General features: G+C 49.8%; 1 protein-coding gene across 34 annotated transcripts in view; it reads left to right on the forward strand.

The window, feature by feature from the left end:
* The first annotated feature begins 292 nt into the window (after positions 1 to 292).
* CELF4 (CUGBP Elav-like family member 4) overlaps positions 293 to 18013 on the forward strand; it is a 296354-nt gene continuing 278633 nt past the window's right edge. For 17 of the 34 annotated variants that reach the window (XM_073898276.1, XM_025886538.2, XM_073898283.1 and 14 more), the window contains exon 1: positions 294 to 1001. In XM_073898276.1, the coding sequence (XP_073754377.1) occupies positions 716 to 1001 (286 nt within the window). In that variant the 5' untranslated portion in view covers positions 294 to 715. Of the gene's footprint in view, positions 1002 to 18013 lie in introns of all 34 variants that reach the window. The other 17 variants (XM_025886536.2, XM_073898279.1, XM_025886539.2 and 14 more) reach the window with 2 other exon arrangements.

An 18013-nucleotide genomic window follows, 5' to 3' on the forward strand; every position in this document is an offset into this window, starting at 1 on the left:
AGCGCCTCCCGAAGAGCCATGCGCCTGGCGCTATTTATAGCCGGGGGCTGTCTCGGACTGTACCACCGCCGCTCGCCGGGGCCGCCGACGGGGGAGGCGCGGCGGGGCCGGCGCCGCCCCACGCCGTCCTGCTCCTGGCCGCCGCCCGCCGCCGCGCGGGAGCCCCCCCCCGTCTCGCCCTCTCCGGGCCCCGTGCCCCCCTCCTCCGCGCGCACTCACTCGCCGCCCCCACCCCTGGTCTGACTGGGAACTTGAACCGGTCCAGCCTGTTTAAACGGAAAGGACAGAGATCCTGTCTGTTCAACGTAAAAAAAAAAAAAAAGAAAAAAAAGAAAAAAAAAAGAAAAAGAAGAAAAAAAAAGAAAAAAGAAAGAAAAGAAAAGAAAGAAAAACCAAAAAAAGGAAAGAAAAGGGAAAAAAAAGAAAAAATCAGATCAGACAGAAAAAGAGAGAGAGAAAGAGAGGGAGAGAGAGGAGAGAGGGAGGGAGAGAGAGAGCGGGGAGAGGAGAGAGAGAGCGCGAGCGCGAGCGAGCGAGAGAAGAGAGGAGAAAGAGAGAGAGCAGAGAGCGAGAGGAGAGCGAGGTGTAGAGAAACCGAGGGGGAGAGAACCCGAGTGTGTGTATGCGTGTGCGTGTGTGAGCGCGAGCGAGCTTGCGAGGGAGAAGAGCGAGAGAGTGCGAGCGAGAAAGAATAAAAGGAAAGAAGATTTTCTCTATGTATATAAAGATGGCCACGTTAGCAAACGGACAGGCTGACAACGCGAGCCTCAGTACCAACGGGCTCGGCAGCAGCCCGGGCAGCGCCGGGCACATGAACGGATTAAGCCACAGCCCGGGGAACCCGTCGACCATTCCCATGAAGGACCACGATGCCATCAAGCTGTTCATTGGGCAGATCCCCCGCAACCTGGATGAGAAGGACCTCAAGCCCCTCTTCGAGGAGTTCGGCAAGATCTACGAGCTTACGGTTCTGAAGGACAGGTTCACAGGCATGCACAAAGGTGAGTGCACCTTTCCCTCCCAACTTTGCCGGGGAGAAGGAGCGGGCGGGCCGGCCGGCCGGCCGGCGACGGACGAGCGGGAGACTGCGCGAGAGGGAGCCTCGGGCGGACGCCGAGGAGGGAGGCGCTCGGGCAGCAGAGACCAGGACTGGGGTGCGTGGGGAGCTGTTCGCTGGGGCAAGGCTGGGTTTTGGGCGAGGAGCTGGTAGAAGCGGTGCGGTGGGGAGAGCAGCGGAAGCAGAATATGGAAAGAAACAGAGAGAGGATCGAGGGGAAACGGGGCTTGGATTTTTGGGTGCAGCGACTTGAAAGATTGGGACGGGGACAGCTGCACTGGCCAAGCCCGGGACGCTGAGCAGACTGGCGGGCGCTCAGCGGGCCAGGGACCGAGGGTGCTGTCCATCGCCGTGGTGCTGAAAATATTAAGAGGAGATGGTCTCCTCCTTCTCCGCTCCGGGCCAGAGTAGCAGGAGCGCAGCCGTCTAAAAAGAAGAGAGGTGACAGATTCGGGGAGATATTTTTATTTTGCTATCAATTTAACAGTAAACTCTCCCTGTCGAGCTATGTGCCTCAATAATCCGGTTGTGGTGTGAGTGGTGGGGGAGGGGGTGTTTGAGATTTGAAGGAAGGAGGGACAAAACCTAAGGCAAGATTTAGCAAGGAACCAGCCATCCCCTGGGTGGAGTGGGGGGTCGGGGAAGACTGAATGATCCTCTTCTCAGGAAAGCGAAGCTTTGGGGGGAAAATTCTGTGTGTGCAAGATATGCATTTTGAAGGGTGTAGCCTAAATTATCCCAAACTCACCATGCAGAGAGGTTTATAGTCCATTATTGCTCTCCCTCGAAGCAATCATTGCTAGTGAGTGCTTGGGGGAGGGGGAAACAGAATCATCAAAGAATTAAAACCCAGCAACTTTTTAGGAAAGTGGTCATGAGAATTGTCTGCAGCCTGCCTGTTTTCTCCTTGTTTTATTATCTTTAAGGCAGATCCCCAAACGTGTTCAGTTGTAGAACGTGTGTGGGTGGCTGGTGGGTGACGAAATTAGCCCAGTGCTCCGCTCCCTAACAGTAATGTATAGGATGTGCAGTGGGGATTAATCCGGGCTGGAGCTGTGTGGGCAAGTTAAATGCTTTCTGAGAGAGATTGATCGTCAGGCAGGGAAGGAGCACCGGGCTAAGGAAGTTGTAAGGGATGTGTATGGACGTTCCGTTTTTAATAAACAGTAGTGTGGAGAGCCACTGAAGATCCTGTGTTAGAGCTGGTGGTTTTAAAGATGAAAACACACACACGCACACGCACACCCACCCACACACAGAGAACAGCCTCATCCTTGGCCACAAATGGGCTATGAACAGAGCTGATCCTCCGGCACATTAGGTGCAGAGCGCAGAGCTGTCTGGCTCTCTAAGCAGCAGTGGTTTTCACTATCACAACCTCCCTCCCTCCTCCAGCCCTCCCTTCATCCGAATACTAAGCAGAGCTCCAAACTCTTCATAGTTGGAGTCCCAGAGAGCAGTTTTTATTGGCTTTAGCATCTTCCAGCTTGCCTGCTGAGGAGTAAATCTTAAAGTTAATGGCATGTTGAGTAGCATAGAAACACAGCAGAATGGAAATATACTGGGTTTGTTGGGGTGGGGTGAGGGTGGGGGCTGTAATGGAGAGACAAACCAAGCTTTCTCCAATATGGAGAAAATGTCTGTCTGATCAGAAGAGAGCCTGGAAAGGTGAAATGGGGAGGCAGTCTTTGAAATAACATTTGTTTCCTTTTTTCCGCCCTCCCTCTCAAGTCAACCATATCTTTGTAGTTTTTCCCTTTCCAATCAAGCTCCCTAGAAGCTAATCAAGGTTTGTATCAAACCTTTGTCATTCTAATATGTCCCCAGATTTAAAAATAGTAATAATGAAAATTTAAAAAGCATAAATAGGGAAATCCTTTGCCCATCTTAATGATCAGTTCTTGTGGTGATTTAAGATTTTAAAGTTAAAAAAAAATCAGAACCCACCAGAGGCAAAAGACAGTTGTGGAGATTTGAGCTTCTTAAGAGATCCGGGTTTGGAGCACTTTATTTACTTCTTTATTCCAAATGAAGATAAACTTTAACAATATTCCTTGGTTTCTTCTCACAATCCCTTGCTGGTATCATCACTATGTTTTTGATGTTATTTGGACTCCCTGTATTACAGCAAAGAAGTAGAATTATCATAATTTTCATCAGGAAGCTAGAGAAGGTTATGTTATAGTTACTTCATATGTATCATACATATACAATCACATATCTGGCCAGGATTCCTAGAACAAGCAAAACTTCGTTTTCTAAATAATTGTTTCCCTAAACTGGTTCAGTCAGTCGCAGGCAGGCCGGTTGGCTCTGGCATGCTGGGTGTCTCATTGTCGCAGCTCACCCTTCAGAGCCTGAGCATATATATTTTTCCCTATGAAACTTCCTGCCTCTCTATCCCTCGGATTTTTAGAGTCAAGGTTGGGTCACAATGTCTCTAACAGTGCCTGGAAGCTCCAGGACAGCTGAATAACTGAGACAGTCTCTAAGGTCTGGTTTATTCAGTCCTAGAAGAGTTTGAACTCCTCTTTCAGAGATACAGCCTGATTTATTAGCTAATCCTGATAAAATAAGCCTCCGGCCACCTTAAAAAATTACTCGCTTGCCATTGGTGATTAATTACTTTTAAGTCAGAAAGCATGATGAGGCTTGAAGAATGAGGGTTGCATTTGGCTTCTAAATTTTCCCCAACTCTAAATTGACAACATAAAGCTAAGGATAGAAACATGCCTTTGTTAAGCCTGGTTTCAGGGCATGTTTGTGGCTCTTTCTTTCCCCTTCTTGAATTTCTAACTTCTAATGAATCATTCTGGGATAAAATTGAAAGACATGACAGGATATTGACCTCCAGTGTGGATAGCATCTGCATGTTATTGGCAAAAAAGAAAAAGAAAGAAAAAAGGAAGAAAGAAAGAGAAGAAGAGAAAAGAAGAGAAAAATAAGTAAAAATTAAATTAAATGCATGAGATTTCAGGTGGGTATCCATTTGTTGGCCACCTGCCATTTCAGGTAACTAAAGAAGGAAGGAGTTCTAAGGGTTAATGGAATACCTGCCATGCGTAGAGTGAACCTTAAAAGGCAATTACTCCAGTCAAATTGGGAGTCTGTGGAGGAGGGAGTGGGTGGGTGTTGTGGAGCAAACCCAGCCGTTGCAGAGAAAGGCTGTTGGGCTTGGGAGGCAGCAAATAGCAGTTGTGGACTGGGGTAATTACTGTAAAAGTAAATTCACCCCCTGGAGACCAGAAAGCACTTGGGCGGAGGGTTGGGGGAGATGTGGGTGCTAGGCAAAGAGAGAAAGGAAGAAAAAAAGCCCAGAATTACAATTCAAAGAAATAACACCTAAAGCAGAAAACCTAATTTAATGCAAACTCTCTGGGCTAACTCAGAGTCTTCTTTTCTTCCCCCATTAGAAGCACTTTGAGAAAGATTGTTTTTTCCAGGTTCCAAAGAGAAAGATATTGTACTATTGATTAGAGAGGAGAGAGGCAAACTCCCTGGGTAGCAACAGAAGTGAGCTGAGGACCAATTTTTCCCCTTCCTATAGAATTTTTCTCCCTTGGGGAAGGGAAGAGGTCACCCACTAGTCTAATTCTTTCCTTCTCTCACTTTACATTTATTTCTCTTTTCTTCTTTTTATTTCCTGGAGAACAAACAGAAGCAGTGACTGAAAATACATACATACGCATACCCATGCCTGCTAACACACACACATACACAGTCCGTGGATCACACATGAACAAGCCAGCAATCCATTCATAACTTTGGTCTTGTCTAGCAGAATAGGACGCAGCAAAGACTGAGTTACTGGGAGACATAAAGACTAGTGCTCTCTGGATAGCCATATTATAATGCATTATCTTTGAAGTCATTTAAGTCCAATTTAAGTGGTATTTAGTATAATATTTATGAATTAATGTAATCTAAACATAGGGCTGTCCCCAAAGGTTTAAACAGCCTTTACTACTGATGTGTGCTCGTTCCCGGAGCCTGTGATGCATTTTAATCTAAACAGTCAAGCCCCTAACACAGTCCCTCTTGTTAACCAGTCAGAACAGATCTGTGCCTGGGTAACCACTCTGCACTGAGATCTTCCCACACTGCATGGAGGAAAATCGAGTCTACTGGCAGCCCCAGAGTACTCCCAACCCAGAAGCCACAGCTGCAGGGACTTTTGCCCCTTATACTTCCACACTACATCCAGAGGGAGGGTGGGGACAGAGTAATGGAACCTTGTGTGGGCTGAACTCCGGAGAGTATATCATTTGAAAATAGACTCATCACCAGATACACAACCTCTCATTTCAATGATACCTGAGTAAGAAGTGCCTGAAGCCCCTGGGTTTGGGGTGCAGCTGGGAGAAAGGGAAATGGCAAGTGTTATGGTTGTTTTGGTGATTCTTGACCATCTTCATAAAATCGTGTCTCATATTTTCACGTAAGATGTAGCAATTCTCAGAACATCAAGTTTCCACCACTTGACTTTAGCCGAGAGGGCTCCTTGGTTTTGTTTTTATTTCCTTAGATAGGTGAATTAAAGCCAGTGAGGCTCTATCTGATTTCAGATGAGTCTAAGAGACAGTGAAGCTGGAAGTATCAGCATGGACATCAGCTCAATTAAAGATGAACTTTAAAAAAAAATTTACTTTGAAAAATAAAAAATTAAATCTGTCCAGGGAAAGACACTGGTAGAATGGTAGGGCACACACCTACAGTTTTTGAAAAGAAAGATTTGACTTGTGAGAAAGAGATATGAAAAATGAGGTAAGAATAACATTTTAAAAATTACAAATTTCACCAAAGAAAATAAGTGCTGGTGGTCATTACAAAACTAATGTAAACCAAAGCCACAGCCCCCATAGAAAAACTCCAAACCCCAGATGTTTGTAAGTATTCTATTTAGGAGCAAAGAAAAAAATTACAGGGAAATAATTGATTTATTGAAGAGACTGGTGGTTATTTGCTGCTTGTACATAATTTCATTTATCTTTTAAAGAGACTCCCTCGGAATCAACACACAGATAAATTAATATGCACATGTGCCGTCTATGCATCCATGTGCAAGCATGACTAAGCGCATCCCACACATATGGGAACCAGGGCTGGCCTAGATTTCACTGCAATTCAACAGGGAGATGTTAACACTCTTTTCCCCCCTCAGCTTTAATGGGGATTCTAGATTGGGTTCAAAGAACCCCCTTGGCATACTTTCACTCTCTCCACCTACTCCAGTTGGCTGGATGTTTGTGGCTTCTCAAACACAAAACAAAATAAAACAAAAAGAAAAGCTTTTCTTAAGTAAAGTCACAGCTTGAAAAAAAACCAACCCAAAGGAACACAATTATAAAAATGTATGCCATAGATATGTACCCCATAATGCAGGCATATTGTAAAGTTGTCAGAGTGCTTTCAAAGAGCTGGTTTCCAGGGGGCACTTTGGGTGCCCAGTGACCACGCCACACTCCAGGGACTTGAGCATGGCCATCACTCTCACTGTTGTTACTATGATCATCCTCATTATTATAATTCATAGACCAGGATGGGAGAGGGGCTTCTAAGTGATGCCTGAGAAGATAACCAAGACACCACATCCTTCACTGAGGAAAGAGCTGGTCTCACTCCCCTCGGATGGTTTTGGGGAAAACACTACACAGCTCACACGTCATCCGTAAGTGGTCTGTTTCCAAATTGACCCAGGAAAGATGTCTTTGAAGGGAACTTGGAGGAGGCAGGCCATAGAAGAGAGGGAAATGTAACGGAAAATGAGGCCCCAAATCATAGGCAGAGCAAAAGGGAAACTGAAAGTTGTAGGGCCCAAATGCCAGCCGGAAGCTGGGAGTGCTGGGTGACAGCAGCCGAAACGCAGCGTTTCTGAACTTGGAAGGGAAATCCCATGTGACATGCAGAGAGAAGCGCTAGAGAGTGTGAAAATCTGTATGTGTCTGTGGGTCCTGGAGGGCTGGGGGGGTGTTGGTGTGAGCATGTGTGTGTGTGAACTTCTGTTTGTATGTGTGTTTGTGCATCCAGGGAAGAGATGATAAAAGCAAATGGCCCTGGAATGATGTTAGGGGTAGTTTTCATCTTGTGAGGCAGTATGCATGACTAGGGAGATGGTTGATGGAGAAAAGGAGAGAATGTGGGGAGGATGATGCTGTCTTTGTGATTACGTCTGTGCTCCACCTCAGAACTCATAGCTTGGATTTGTCAATGATCTAAGTTCCAGTGTGGAGGTGGCTCCTCTGTATCTGCCTGATATCTCCACCCAAAGGTCCAGGTTTAAAAAAGGGTTCCATCTCCCCCCTCCCGCCATCACCCTTCAGATGCTTGCCTGCTCTGGCTCACCTATTGACTCATTTAAAAATGACCTTCCATCTGGGAGCTGAGTGGCCAGCCGCAGAACCTGGCTCTCTGCAGAGATAATTCCCTCCACCCACTGCATTTCTTACCCCACCCGCTGCCCCTTGGCATCCCAGCCCTACTTTTCTTTTGTGGTGTTTACACACACACACACACACACACACACACACACACAGGATTTGACCAAGTCAGGCAAGCTAGCCCCTCCAAGCAGAGTGCTACATTTTCCCTCCATGCGAGGAGGGGGTGGTAGGGACCCTCTTTTTGGTCTCTCCACAAGAGATGTACATTCATCCCCTCTACCTTTGCCTTTTTAAATTCACAGACTCTCCGAGAATCACAAAAAGCATCTAATCTTAGCCAAATCACGTAGGGCAGGGGAACAGAGCCCCCAACTTGGTTGTAACCCTTTTATCATCAGCCTTCATTTCCCCCTTTTCCTTCTCCTCTTGGCCACTAAGACACCCTCAAAAATCGCAAGGTGGGGCCTAAAGAGAAAGGTCCACATCCCACCTGGCAACGTAGGGTGTGGTTAGAAATGCCAGGACAAAGACAATGATGAGGACAAGACAGTGATGACAGAGGCATGTCCAGAGCTGTTGTGTTTGCCCTGAGGACTTCTTTGTCGCCACGCATCCTGGTCTCAGTGGCCCCTGGATGGGTGTAAAGCCGCAGCCTCAGTGTTGCCCGCAAGAACCAACTTGGAAGCCGGGTGGAAAACCCCAGGGTCACTGTCCTCTTTTCCAAATCCCTTTGGAAGTAGAAGGGGATGTTTTCGGGACCATATGCTCACAGGCCTTCTCCCCCTCTACTTGCTCCATATTTGGTTTCTCTTATCCTCCCTTGCATCTCCCCTCCAGCATGAGCTGACTGACGCTCTCAAACAGAGCGATTCCCAGCAGCTCAGCTCAGGAACAAATCCTACGTGGCCATCTGCAAGATGTAAATAAACGGGTGCCCTCATGGAGACAGACGTAGTTCTGGTTCTATGAGGACAGAAGAGCCAAAAATATTGATCAAAGCTCAGGAAAAAAAATTGATAATGAGCTGGCCTCCAACAAGAGTTTAATTGACAGAGACTTCCAAAGGCCAGCTGTGGACAGCGCATAAACTGACCACAATGTTACTTTATTGCAATACACTCTGCTTTAATTAATTATCACCTTTGTTAAAAGCGGCTCCAGATCAAAGGTTTCTAGATACTTAACAGATCTTACTAACAAAGCCCCCCGTGCATTAGGCTATCCCCCGGCTCTCCAGCAAGGCAAGTGAGTTTCTTTCCTATTTTCTTCTCTCTTAAGCTGTTGGCTTCTTCCTCTTTGTTAAAGATAAATTGTTCCTGCTGCACAGCCTCCCTGTCCTAGGACAGGGATTTCGAGGGGGGCAGGGGGCTGCCATTCCGCAGCTATTTCTAAAATTACACAACTGAGACTAGTTTCACCTTTGAGTCTCTCTGGCTGAAATGGGGAGTGTCAATAGAGGAAAAAAGAATTCACCAAAATGTGGAAGGTGTGTATGCATGTTTGTGTGCACGCACGCACGTGCACAAGCGATGGCGTGCACATCCACATAAATATTATGGGATCGATGCATTTCACATCCGCTGCTCACACCTCTTTAACTTCTCCCGCCTGTCTCTTGAGCACCTGTGCTACTGTCATATTTCACTCTGAGAAATGCTCTCAGCTGAAGCGTGCATAGATGATGCTGTATCGAACCAAGCCATTGTTTGGATTCGGTTGTGGAGTCCGGGCACCCGTTGAAGGATTACCCTTGCCTGGGTTAGGTGGTGCCTAAAGAATTCACTTCTCAAGATAGGATGGGAACCTCACTCTCCAGAGTCCCCAAAACCTACAAACTGTCAGGTGACTTACTTGAAAGCAACCCTTGGAGTCGTTCTAGGCAAATTTGAATGCCATACGTGGTTGTTTGTTCATTATTCTAATTTAATGATGCAGTCACACCTAATTAATCCATGTCTGGTTTATTCATACACTATGTCTGAGGATCCAAAAGATTTCTCTAGCTAGCCGGCTTCCCTTTACAGGGGCAAGTGAGGGGCTCCCCTGACAAGCGAGCGTGTCTGGGTCCAAACAGGAACAGATCCCTGTCGCCTGACTTGATAGAGGCACTGTCCCTGACACCCCTGTCCGTGCAGGTAGGAATAACAGCAACCACAGAGAGATGCCGCAATGAGATCTGTGTGCCCGTCCTGACACACAGGAGCACACAAAGCATGCGTTCTACCACAGAACCCTTCTAATAGGTAATGGGCCACACCCGCGGCATGTGATAAATAACCACGTGTGTCAAGCATTCCTCTGATCAGGAGTTTCAGATGTAGAGGGTGGAGAAGCCGAGCTGAGTCAAACTCCTCTCTCTGCCCTTAAGAAAGCGGAGCCCGATCCCTTGCTGCCACTGCCCAGATAAAGAGACTGAGGCTGGAAGCAGCACGCCCCCAGAGTCAAGCCTGCAGCATGGCCTTCAGCACACCTCCCTGTGCCTGGTTCTGGCCAGCCTGCTGCCAGCAAGTGTTGCCACTGGCCTGGCAGGTACATTGAGAGAACAAGGCATTAACCTGGTAATGTCCTTATAAAGCCAAGCCTCCTGCGCAAGTCCTAGGAGACAAGAGGCATCCAAAGATCAAACACTACATCACAGTATATTTGTAGGAACTCTCTGATTCTGCTACCTCCCTATAATGCTCTAATTGACTATTTGATCAGCTCTAAAAGGGCCAGTGTGCAAGACAGACTCATACACACACGTTCATATGCACACTCACGTGCATACTCACATACACATGTGCACGCACACGTTCATACACTCCCCACACGGGCCCCTGCATGCAGACTTTGTCTTGCACACACTGCCGTACCCACAGCAACTCCTCTGACAAGGGTAGATTCTCACAGGAGATGCTTGAAGGTGAGTGAAAAGCCCACACCTAAGACTGTTCATGCCCTTCCAGTAATGGGCTTATCAATAGCTCTTAAAGAAATGTGACAGCCAGCTCAGAGTGATTCAGTTGTGTGGACAAAGGTCAGCATATAGATATCCATTATTAATAATATCAATATCTTGGTTGACCAATATAACCAGAAACTGTATCATGTCGCTGCTGATGGGTGAGGCTGGGAGGGCTCCACGGCAGCAGCAGGAAATTATAGCCATGTAAAATTAATCATATTGACTGGTTCTAAGAATATACGGAGAGGCGACGATGTTGGTAGTGCTTGCCATGGTGGGAGAGGGGGACCTTAGTCCCAGAGGCTTCATGGTCTTGAACTCCTGGAAGGAGCCCAGGGGGAATGTTCTCATCAGTCCCTGGGTGACTGATGAGAACACTCTCCCTCATCCGGCCTCTGCTTTCCAGTGAGGTGAGGCAGAGGAGAGGTGTTCTCTGAACAGGACAAGAAAGAAATAGGATCTCCTAACCATTATCCACCCAACATATCCATATCTTTCTGTCAAATCAATACTTGGCTTGGCTTTGTCTCACCGGATGAGGCACAGAGAGCATCCTTGCACCCGCTGTGTGAAGTGGTCCATCTCCTAGGGGGGGTCTCATGGGCCTGAAGCAATATCCCCAGTTATGTGGTGGGATACTGGCCCTGGGAGACGCCAGTGTGAACTCCTCAACTTAGAGGTCCCAGGAAGAAAGGCACCCAATCAAATCAGTCCCCGTGTTTGGGTTCTTGGGACGAGCAGAGCCAGGGGCTCAGAGTCTGGTGGGGTCAGGAATATTCTGGACTTGGGAAAGTCATTGCTCACTGAGGCTCACCTCTTGTCACGGTGAGAAGGAAGGAAAGGGAAGGCCATTGTATCCTTGGCTTTGGAATTCCCTTCAGGCATGCCCCTGACCCCTCACTCCCTTGCCTGCCAGAGCCCCAGCTCAGGATGTTCCTGACCGTCCTTGGCAGCCCTGGGCAGTATGTGGACAGGAGGAGAGGAACGGAGAGAATCCCAGTGGCTGGGGGCTCCTCAGAAGAAAGGGAACAGGGCTGGCAGGGAAAGCCCACTAAGCCTTTGGATCATTCCTCCTCTCTGTTCCCAGAGCCTGTGGAGGCAGCTGGAAGGGAGCCTGCCGTAGAGGCCAGGTCCCATGGTTGGTGACGGACGATAGGAGATGGAACTTGAAAGTGCAAGGGAGAGAGCTTCGACCGTAAAGGAGGGTGAGGAAGTGGTGCCCGTGGCTGGAATGGGAGATCGAGGTTCTGAGGGCTGGATGCACCCTTTCCCATAGGGAGCATCTGGGCCTCAGCCAACGGGCCACATCTACCCTCCTCTGACCTGTCTCCCCTCCCCCCCCGGCTGCAGGCACATTCAGAGTTCTGCCCACACGTGCTTACACCCAGCCCTCCGACCAAGGGCCTTGGCCACACTCCGTGCTCCCTCCCCAGTGCTAGTGGCCCAGCCTTCCTAGCAGAGGCGCAGCCCCCAGACCACCCGGATCAGCTCCCAGGTGTCTGGACTTGCTTCCAAACCAGCCCAGACTCGGCGCAGCCACCAAGGGCCCGTGAGGAGGATGGGTCTGGCGCCAAGGTCGTCCTCCATCCACAGCGCCGCGTGCCCCCTCCTGGACCCAAGAACCTGGATCTAAGGAACTCTAGGAGAACGGCCAAGAGCCCAGAAGCCAGGCCCCTCCTCTAGACCCTTCCTCTACCTACTGTGTGTGAGGAAATGCTCCCCTGTCCACCAGCGGTCGCCTGCCATCTGACGGTGAGAGGGAGAACTTGCTGCTTTCTAGCACGGGGCCCCTGCCGAGGCAGGCGCTGCTCCTGTGGCTGCCCGGCTCACCCTGGAGGAGCTGCAGAGCGGACCTCTCCCTCGCCCCTCTCCTTACACCTCACAGGGTGCCGGTGGGCCACTCCTCCTACGCATGGGAGCTCTCTGCTCCAAGGGGAGGCCCGGGACCCTGGGCCAGATCCCTCACTGGGCCCGAGCTGGGGCAGCAGCAAAACAGAGCCACACGAAGCAAGAGAGGATAATCAGAAAAATCCAGAAAGTATTGTAGTTAAAACGGGAATTTGAGTTTCGTTCCATTACCAAAGTGAATGATTAGTTTACAGTTCAACACGGGTTTTATTCTTTTTTAAATTTTTTTAAAAAGTTTTTTATTTATTTATTTGACAGACAGAGACACAGCAAGAGAGGGAACACAAGCAGGGGGAGTGGGAGAGGGAGAAGCAGGCTTCCCGCAGAGCAGGGAGCCCGATGCGGGGCTCGATCCCAGGACCCAGGGACCATGACCTGAGCCGAGGCAAAGGCAGACGCTTAATGACTGAGCCACCCAGGCGCCCCTCAACATGGGTTTTATTCTTAATTCCGTATTATTGGGCACCAGAATCTTTTCCATACTTAGGACTTGTAAGGAGTTTAAATCCAAACTGCTATATCCCTCAACTTTTTTTTTTTAAGATTTTATTTATTTATTTCACAGAGAGAGACACAGCGAGAGAGGGAACACAAGCAGGGGGAGTGGGAGAGGGGGAAGCAGGCTCCCCGTGGAGCAGGGAGCCCGATGCGGGGCTCGATCCCAGGACCCTGAGATCATGACCTGAGCCGAAGGCAGGTGTCTAACCAACTGAGCCACCCAGGTGCCCCAATATATCCCTCAACTTTTGCAAATGCCCCCCACAGGACACACACACACACACACACACACACACACACACACACACAGGCGTGTACACTCAGTCCTGTGCCTGATGAAACACATCTGGGTGGAGGACCGATCACCTAGGGGTCTATGGTACATGGGCCACCAGGTCCAACAGAGGCTGGAACCTCAGGTCACATTGGTCATGAGACTGAAGGAGAAAAGCACAGAGGTTACTGACTTATGTCCGTGCTTCATTTTTGTCCCAATTTTAAGAAGTCTTTTTGTTGAAAAATAAGACCTTCCTTATGCTCATCTTAATTATCTCAATAAGTAAACTGTTAGATTTATTTTATTTTTTTAAGATTTATTTGTTTAATTTAGAGAAAGAATGGGGGAGGGGCAGAGGGAGAGAATCTTCAAGCAGACTTCCCGCCAAGCGCAGAGCCCAAGGGGAGGCCTGATCTCAGGACCCATGAGGTCATGACCTAAGCTGAAATCACGAGTTGGACACTTAACCGACCGAGCCACCCAGGCACCCCTAGACTGTTTATTTTAGAGTCAATTCTGTTGCCACTGCGTTGAACAAGTTTGAAAATCCACTGGAATGAGAAGGAAAGGGTGAGGCCCGGGATAGGGCAGCTGAGTGTGTCCCTAGAGAGAGGACAGGAGCAGGGATCACAGGGCAGTGTCTCAGTTCGGGGGAGAGCATGCCCTTAGGCTTCAGTGAATGGCGCTTGCAGATGTGCTTGCAATGATGGACAGCAGAGAGGGGAGCGGAGCATGCAGGAGCAGGGCCCCAGGCCACACCCAAGGAGCTGGAGCCAGGGGGCAGCTAGACTGCTGTCCCTTTGGCATGAAACCCCTGTCTGCTCCTCACACTGTGGCCAAGGCCCTAGTTTGTTTCTCCCTAGTTTCCCAAGTTTCTCTGCAAAGCGTTCATTAACTCTGAACATTCTGAACCGTCTCAGCTGAGCCGATGCTTAAAAGTCTGGCCCACAGCCGTGGCCACGTAGCAGGGAGGACAGGGTCCCCGAGGCCAGCGGAGGCAAGAGGGGAAGCCTGCTGAGGCAAGAGCAGGGACATCATGGACCCAACTGCAGTTGGTCTCTGTGACACCCCCAAACGTCCCCTCGTGGGAAAAAGTCAGGCTTCTGCAAAGTGGAGAGCATATAAGGCATTCCAGTCTGGTGGGGGGACACACCGTGCCCCCCACGGGGAAGCCCTGGGTCCCATGGGGCAGACAGTCCTCCCTCAAGGAGGCACAGGTTCGTGTGCAACTCAGGGGCTCTGGAAGTCAAGCTCTCCCCTTGGAGGGTGGGGACCCATCCTCACCACCACGACCAAACAACTGGATGGGACAGAGGGCAGCAAGCCCACAAATATAGAGGCACCCAGTGCATAGGCCCTGTATGAGGAATGAGAGAACCCCCCCCCAAAAAAAGAAGTAATAAGAGGAGTACAGGCTTCCTGCCCAGGGGAGCTTGGCCCTGGGCACCCAGGTAGTAAGGAGTGGCAGAAGCCAAGGCTGGTACACGGGAACGAGACAGAGCTGGGAGGCTGGATTGCTGATGGGCCCCATTGCTTTGTTTCGTCTCGTCATTACATTTTGGTTCTGTCCCACTGCAGTGAGGTCTCCTTCTCAGGCTAGTGGACAAAGGACTTTCTCACTTTGAATAAATCGAGACCCACCACCAGTCTGACTGAGGGAGAAGCGGTGGAGTTCAGGACTAGATGAAGAGGTTACAGTTCTGTCCCAGGAAGTGAGTGACACACACAGGACCTGCAAGGGCTGGCCTCACCGGCTTTGGGGCTGCAGTGTCCTTCAGCTGTCCCATCTGCAGCCCACTCGGGCTGAGAAATTACTCATGGAATATTTAAACCTGTGGCCAGCTTCCCTGTCACCAAGGCAGGCATCCAGATTGTCCCCACAGGCTCACTCAGCTGAATGTCCCAGAGATAAACTAAGAGGTTCTGGAGGTTAAAATCGTCCCATGCCCTCCACCCTTCCTCTGTGCCCATCCCCAGCTCAAGGACGGCTGGGGGCAGCCGAGCAGTGGGGATGAAGCCAGGGAACAGTGCTTCCTGGGGTGACAATGGCCTTGCAGTTGGAGGCATCTTGATAGATCCCAGGAAGAACTGCTCCCGGTCTGGGCAAGGGCGCTAGGGCTCCTGGGCAGTCCATTTACTGCGGGGGAACAATGAGGGTTCCTCTCCATCACCAGGAGAGAAAGCCAGCCCAGAGGAGCAGGAATAATGAGGTGACCTCTGGGGCCCCAAACAGCAGTGTTGTAGCCGACTTTTTAGGGGAGGCAAACTCTCCTCTTTAGGCCTTCCACAGACCTTGACTCCTGGCATCTCCCTGACCCCAGGAGGGTCTCAGAGGGAGAGCAGACCCAGACTCTGTCATGGAGCTGGAGTAACTGCTCCACTCCGCTCCTGGCAGGGTGTGGCAGCCTCCTCTACTCTGCCCCCTGCTACCCCCAGGCCACATACCCCAAGCCCCAGCACTCCCAGGCCTCCCCACCCTCCTGGGACAATGGCCCTCGACCCAGAGTGACCTCCTTTTCCTAGCCTTTCAAAGTCCTGCCCCCTGCTGATCTGACAAATCAAACTGGGCAGATGTGTCCCTGGCGGCTAATGGACATTAATGTGTTACCATCTCTGGTGACATGTGCCTCGTACAGGGACCTTTTAGAGCCTGGGCTGTAACCATAAGAAACATCTCTAATGGGGGGATCTGGGCACAGGCCAGGCTAGAGGGGGTCACTGTGAGGCTGGGAAGCCCCTGGCTACTCGTAAGGGCACGGGTCTGCCTGGCCTAAAGCTGCATCGCCAGGAACGCAGGATTCCTCCTCCGGTACTGCAGGGCCAGGGGGACCCCGGCAACTGAAGGGCTCATCACCCTGCTCCTCCCCCAGCAGGAGGCCGCCTTGCCAAAGGTCTAATCAAATATTAAACATGGTCCGTAAACTTAAACCAGTGTCATGTCTGAGTGCAAGACTCTCCCTGACAGCAGCCCAGCTTGGGGATGTTTCTAGCTAGCTTTGCCTGGGTGCTGGGGTGGAGGCATCTTCATTCATGCCCCATTGGAGGCAGGGAAAAGGGAGACAGAGGGGGACCATGGCAGACAGTGAGGCTCATGGCTTTCCTCCTCCCGTCTGTTATTCATTTCCTCTGATTTTTATCTAATCTTTCCTGATTGTTCTGGTGAAACTTAATAGACAAAGTGAATTTTTATTACATCATCAATATAATCTCCAGCTAATCAGCAGACACGGGGGCCACCACAAGCCCTATAGCTCCTCATCTGGCTTCATAAATAGTGGGGACAATCACCGCCAAGCGAGACTCTCCCACCTCCTCCCGAGAGGGCCCTCTCCCTGCTACTCCCTTTCCCCAGACCTATTCCTGGAGTTTCTGCCTTCCCAGGGACCCCCCCCCGGCCCAGTGGGCCCCATTGCTGGTCCATGGAGATTTCTTCCCCCTTCCTATTTTTCATTTTCTCCCTCCCAGCCCTAGCGGTTGAAGTCACAAATCTGGGGCTGGTGTTTCGAATGCCAAAATAGCCTAATGTCAAATGATTCTGATGCTACTCTCCTCTGTGCTAGAAGTATGATATGTCATAAGATATTATGTAATCCTATGGATCACAGTACATACTATAAAACACGTTATATACCAAATTAAGTCGCATGTTACACTGTACCTATGTAACCTAGGCACTGAGGTGTTTTGGGCATTTAAAGTCAAACCATGCATATTACGTACTGTATCATAGATGCTAAATTATATATTTCATTTCTATTACAGTAGGCCTTCCATTTGTATAGTATTTTAATCTGTAAAGTGCTTTCTTTTGTATTACCACTTTTTATCCCTATTGCCACCAGGTATAGTTGATACCTTTTACATAAAGAAAAATGGAAAAGGGCTCATGAAGGAAAATTACAATCTGGTCAAATCCTGCCAGAATACAGCAGAGCAGCTAAGGCTCAGAACCGGGCTGGCAAGCCAGGGAAGGGGGCAAAAGCAAGCCGATGGGGGGCAGAGGCCTGGCTGCAGACCAGCTAGGCAGGTTCCTGAGGCCCGGCCTGCTGCGCAGCCCCTGGCCCAAAGGCAAGCATAATTTAAGAAATGATTTGTTTGAGGCCCTTCCCCCACAAACCTGCCCAAAGTTAAATGTGAAATGGAGTGTACCCCCTTCTGAGATATCGCCTTGAAAGGCTGGCCTCATTCAGTAGCCTGAGACTGTCTTCTCCCCTACTCTCCTGGGAGCCAGGCCACACTGCTCTACAGTGGTCTTGATTTCAGAAACCAGGAAACATTAGAGTCTTATCTTGTAAGTAAGGTGGGTGACGAGGCTAAGGAATCTGGCTCTGGGTGTCCACTCCATCGGCTTTTGGGGGGAAGAGAAATCCGCTTCTTGCAGGCAGATCAGAGCTGGCTCTGGGAATGACCAGCCGCCCTTCACGAAGTCAGACCTGCAATTTCTGTGCACAGGGCTGATTCCCCAGATCTATTCAGAGGATGGTCTGTGTGCATCTGGGGGTCATGGGCAGGCTCCTCCGATTTGGGCCTGAGAGTTCAAGAGAGGCTTCCGTCCTCACAGGGGCCCCTGGAAGCAGGCGGTGTTCAGTGCTCCAGACGCTGCCGGCTGCAGAGGTGGCTGGTGCCCCACGGATGCACTGCATCCAGGAGCTGGACACCTGCATCTCTGCCCCACTCTGCTTTCTCACTCCGAGTCTCAGCTTCCTCCTCTCTTAAATCAATGCAGTGACACCTGCTCATCCCACCTCTTAGGGTCATCATGTGGATGGAATGAGCTGAGATGAGGGAAAATGTGGTGAAAAGTTAAAATCTCTGGGGTCATTATCATGTGTTAAGTGCCAGCACCCCCATCAGACCACAGGAAGCTCTCACAGTCCTGCTGTCTTGGAAATAGGACGACAGGATGACATCAGGGCTCAAGGATGGACAGGGGGGAGTATTGACCA

The sequence above is a fragment of the Callorhinus ursinus genome, unplaced genomic scaffold (genome assembly GCF_003265705.2).
Source record: "Callorhinus ursinus isolate GAN/ISIS: 27379988/994484 unplaced genomic scaffold, GSC_fseal_2.0 scaffold11, whole genome shotgun sequence".
NCBI classification, from domain to species: Eukaryota; Metazoa; Chordata; class Mammalia; order Carnivora; family Otariidae; genus Callorhinus; species Callorhinus ursinus.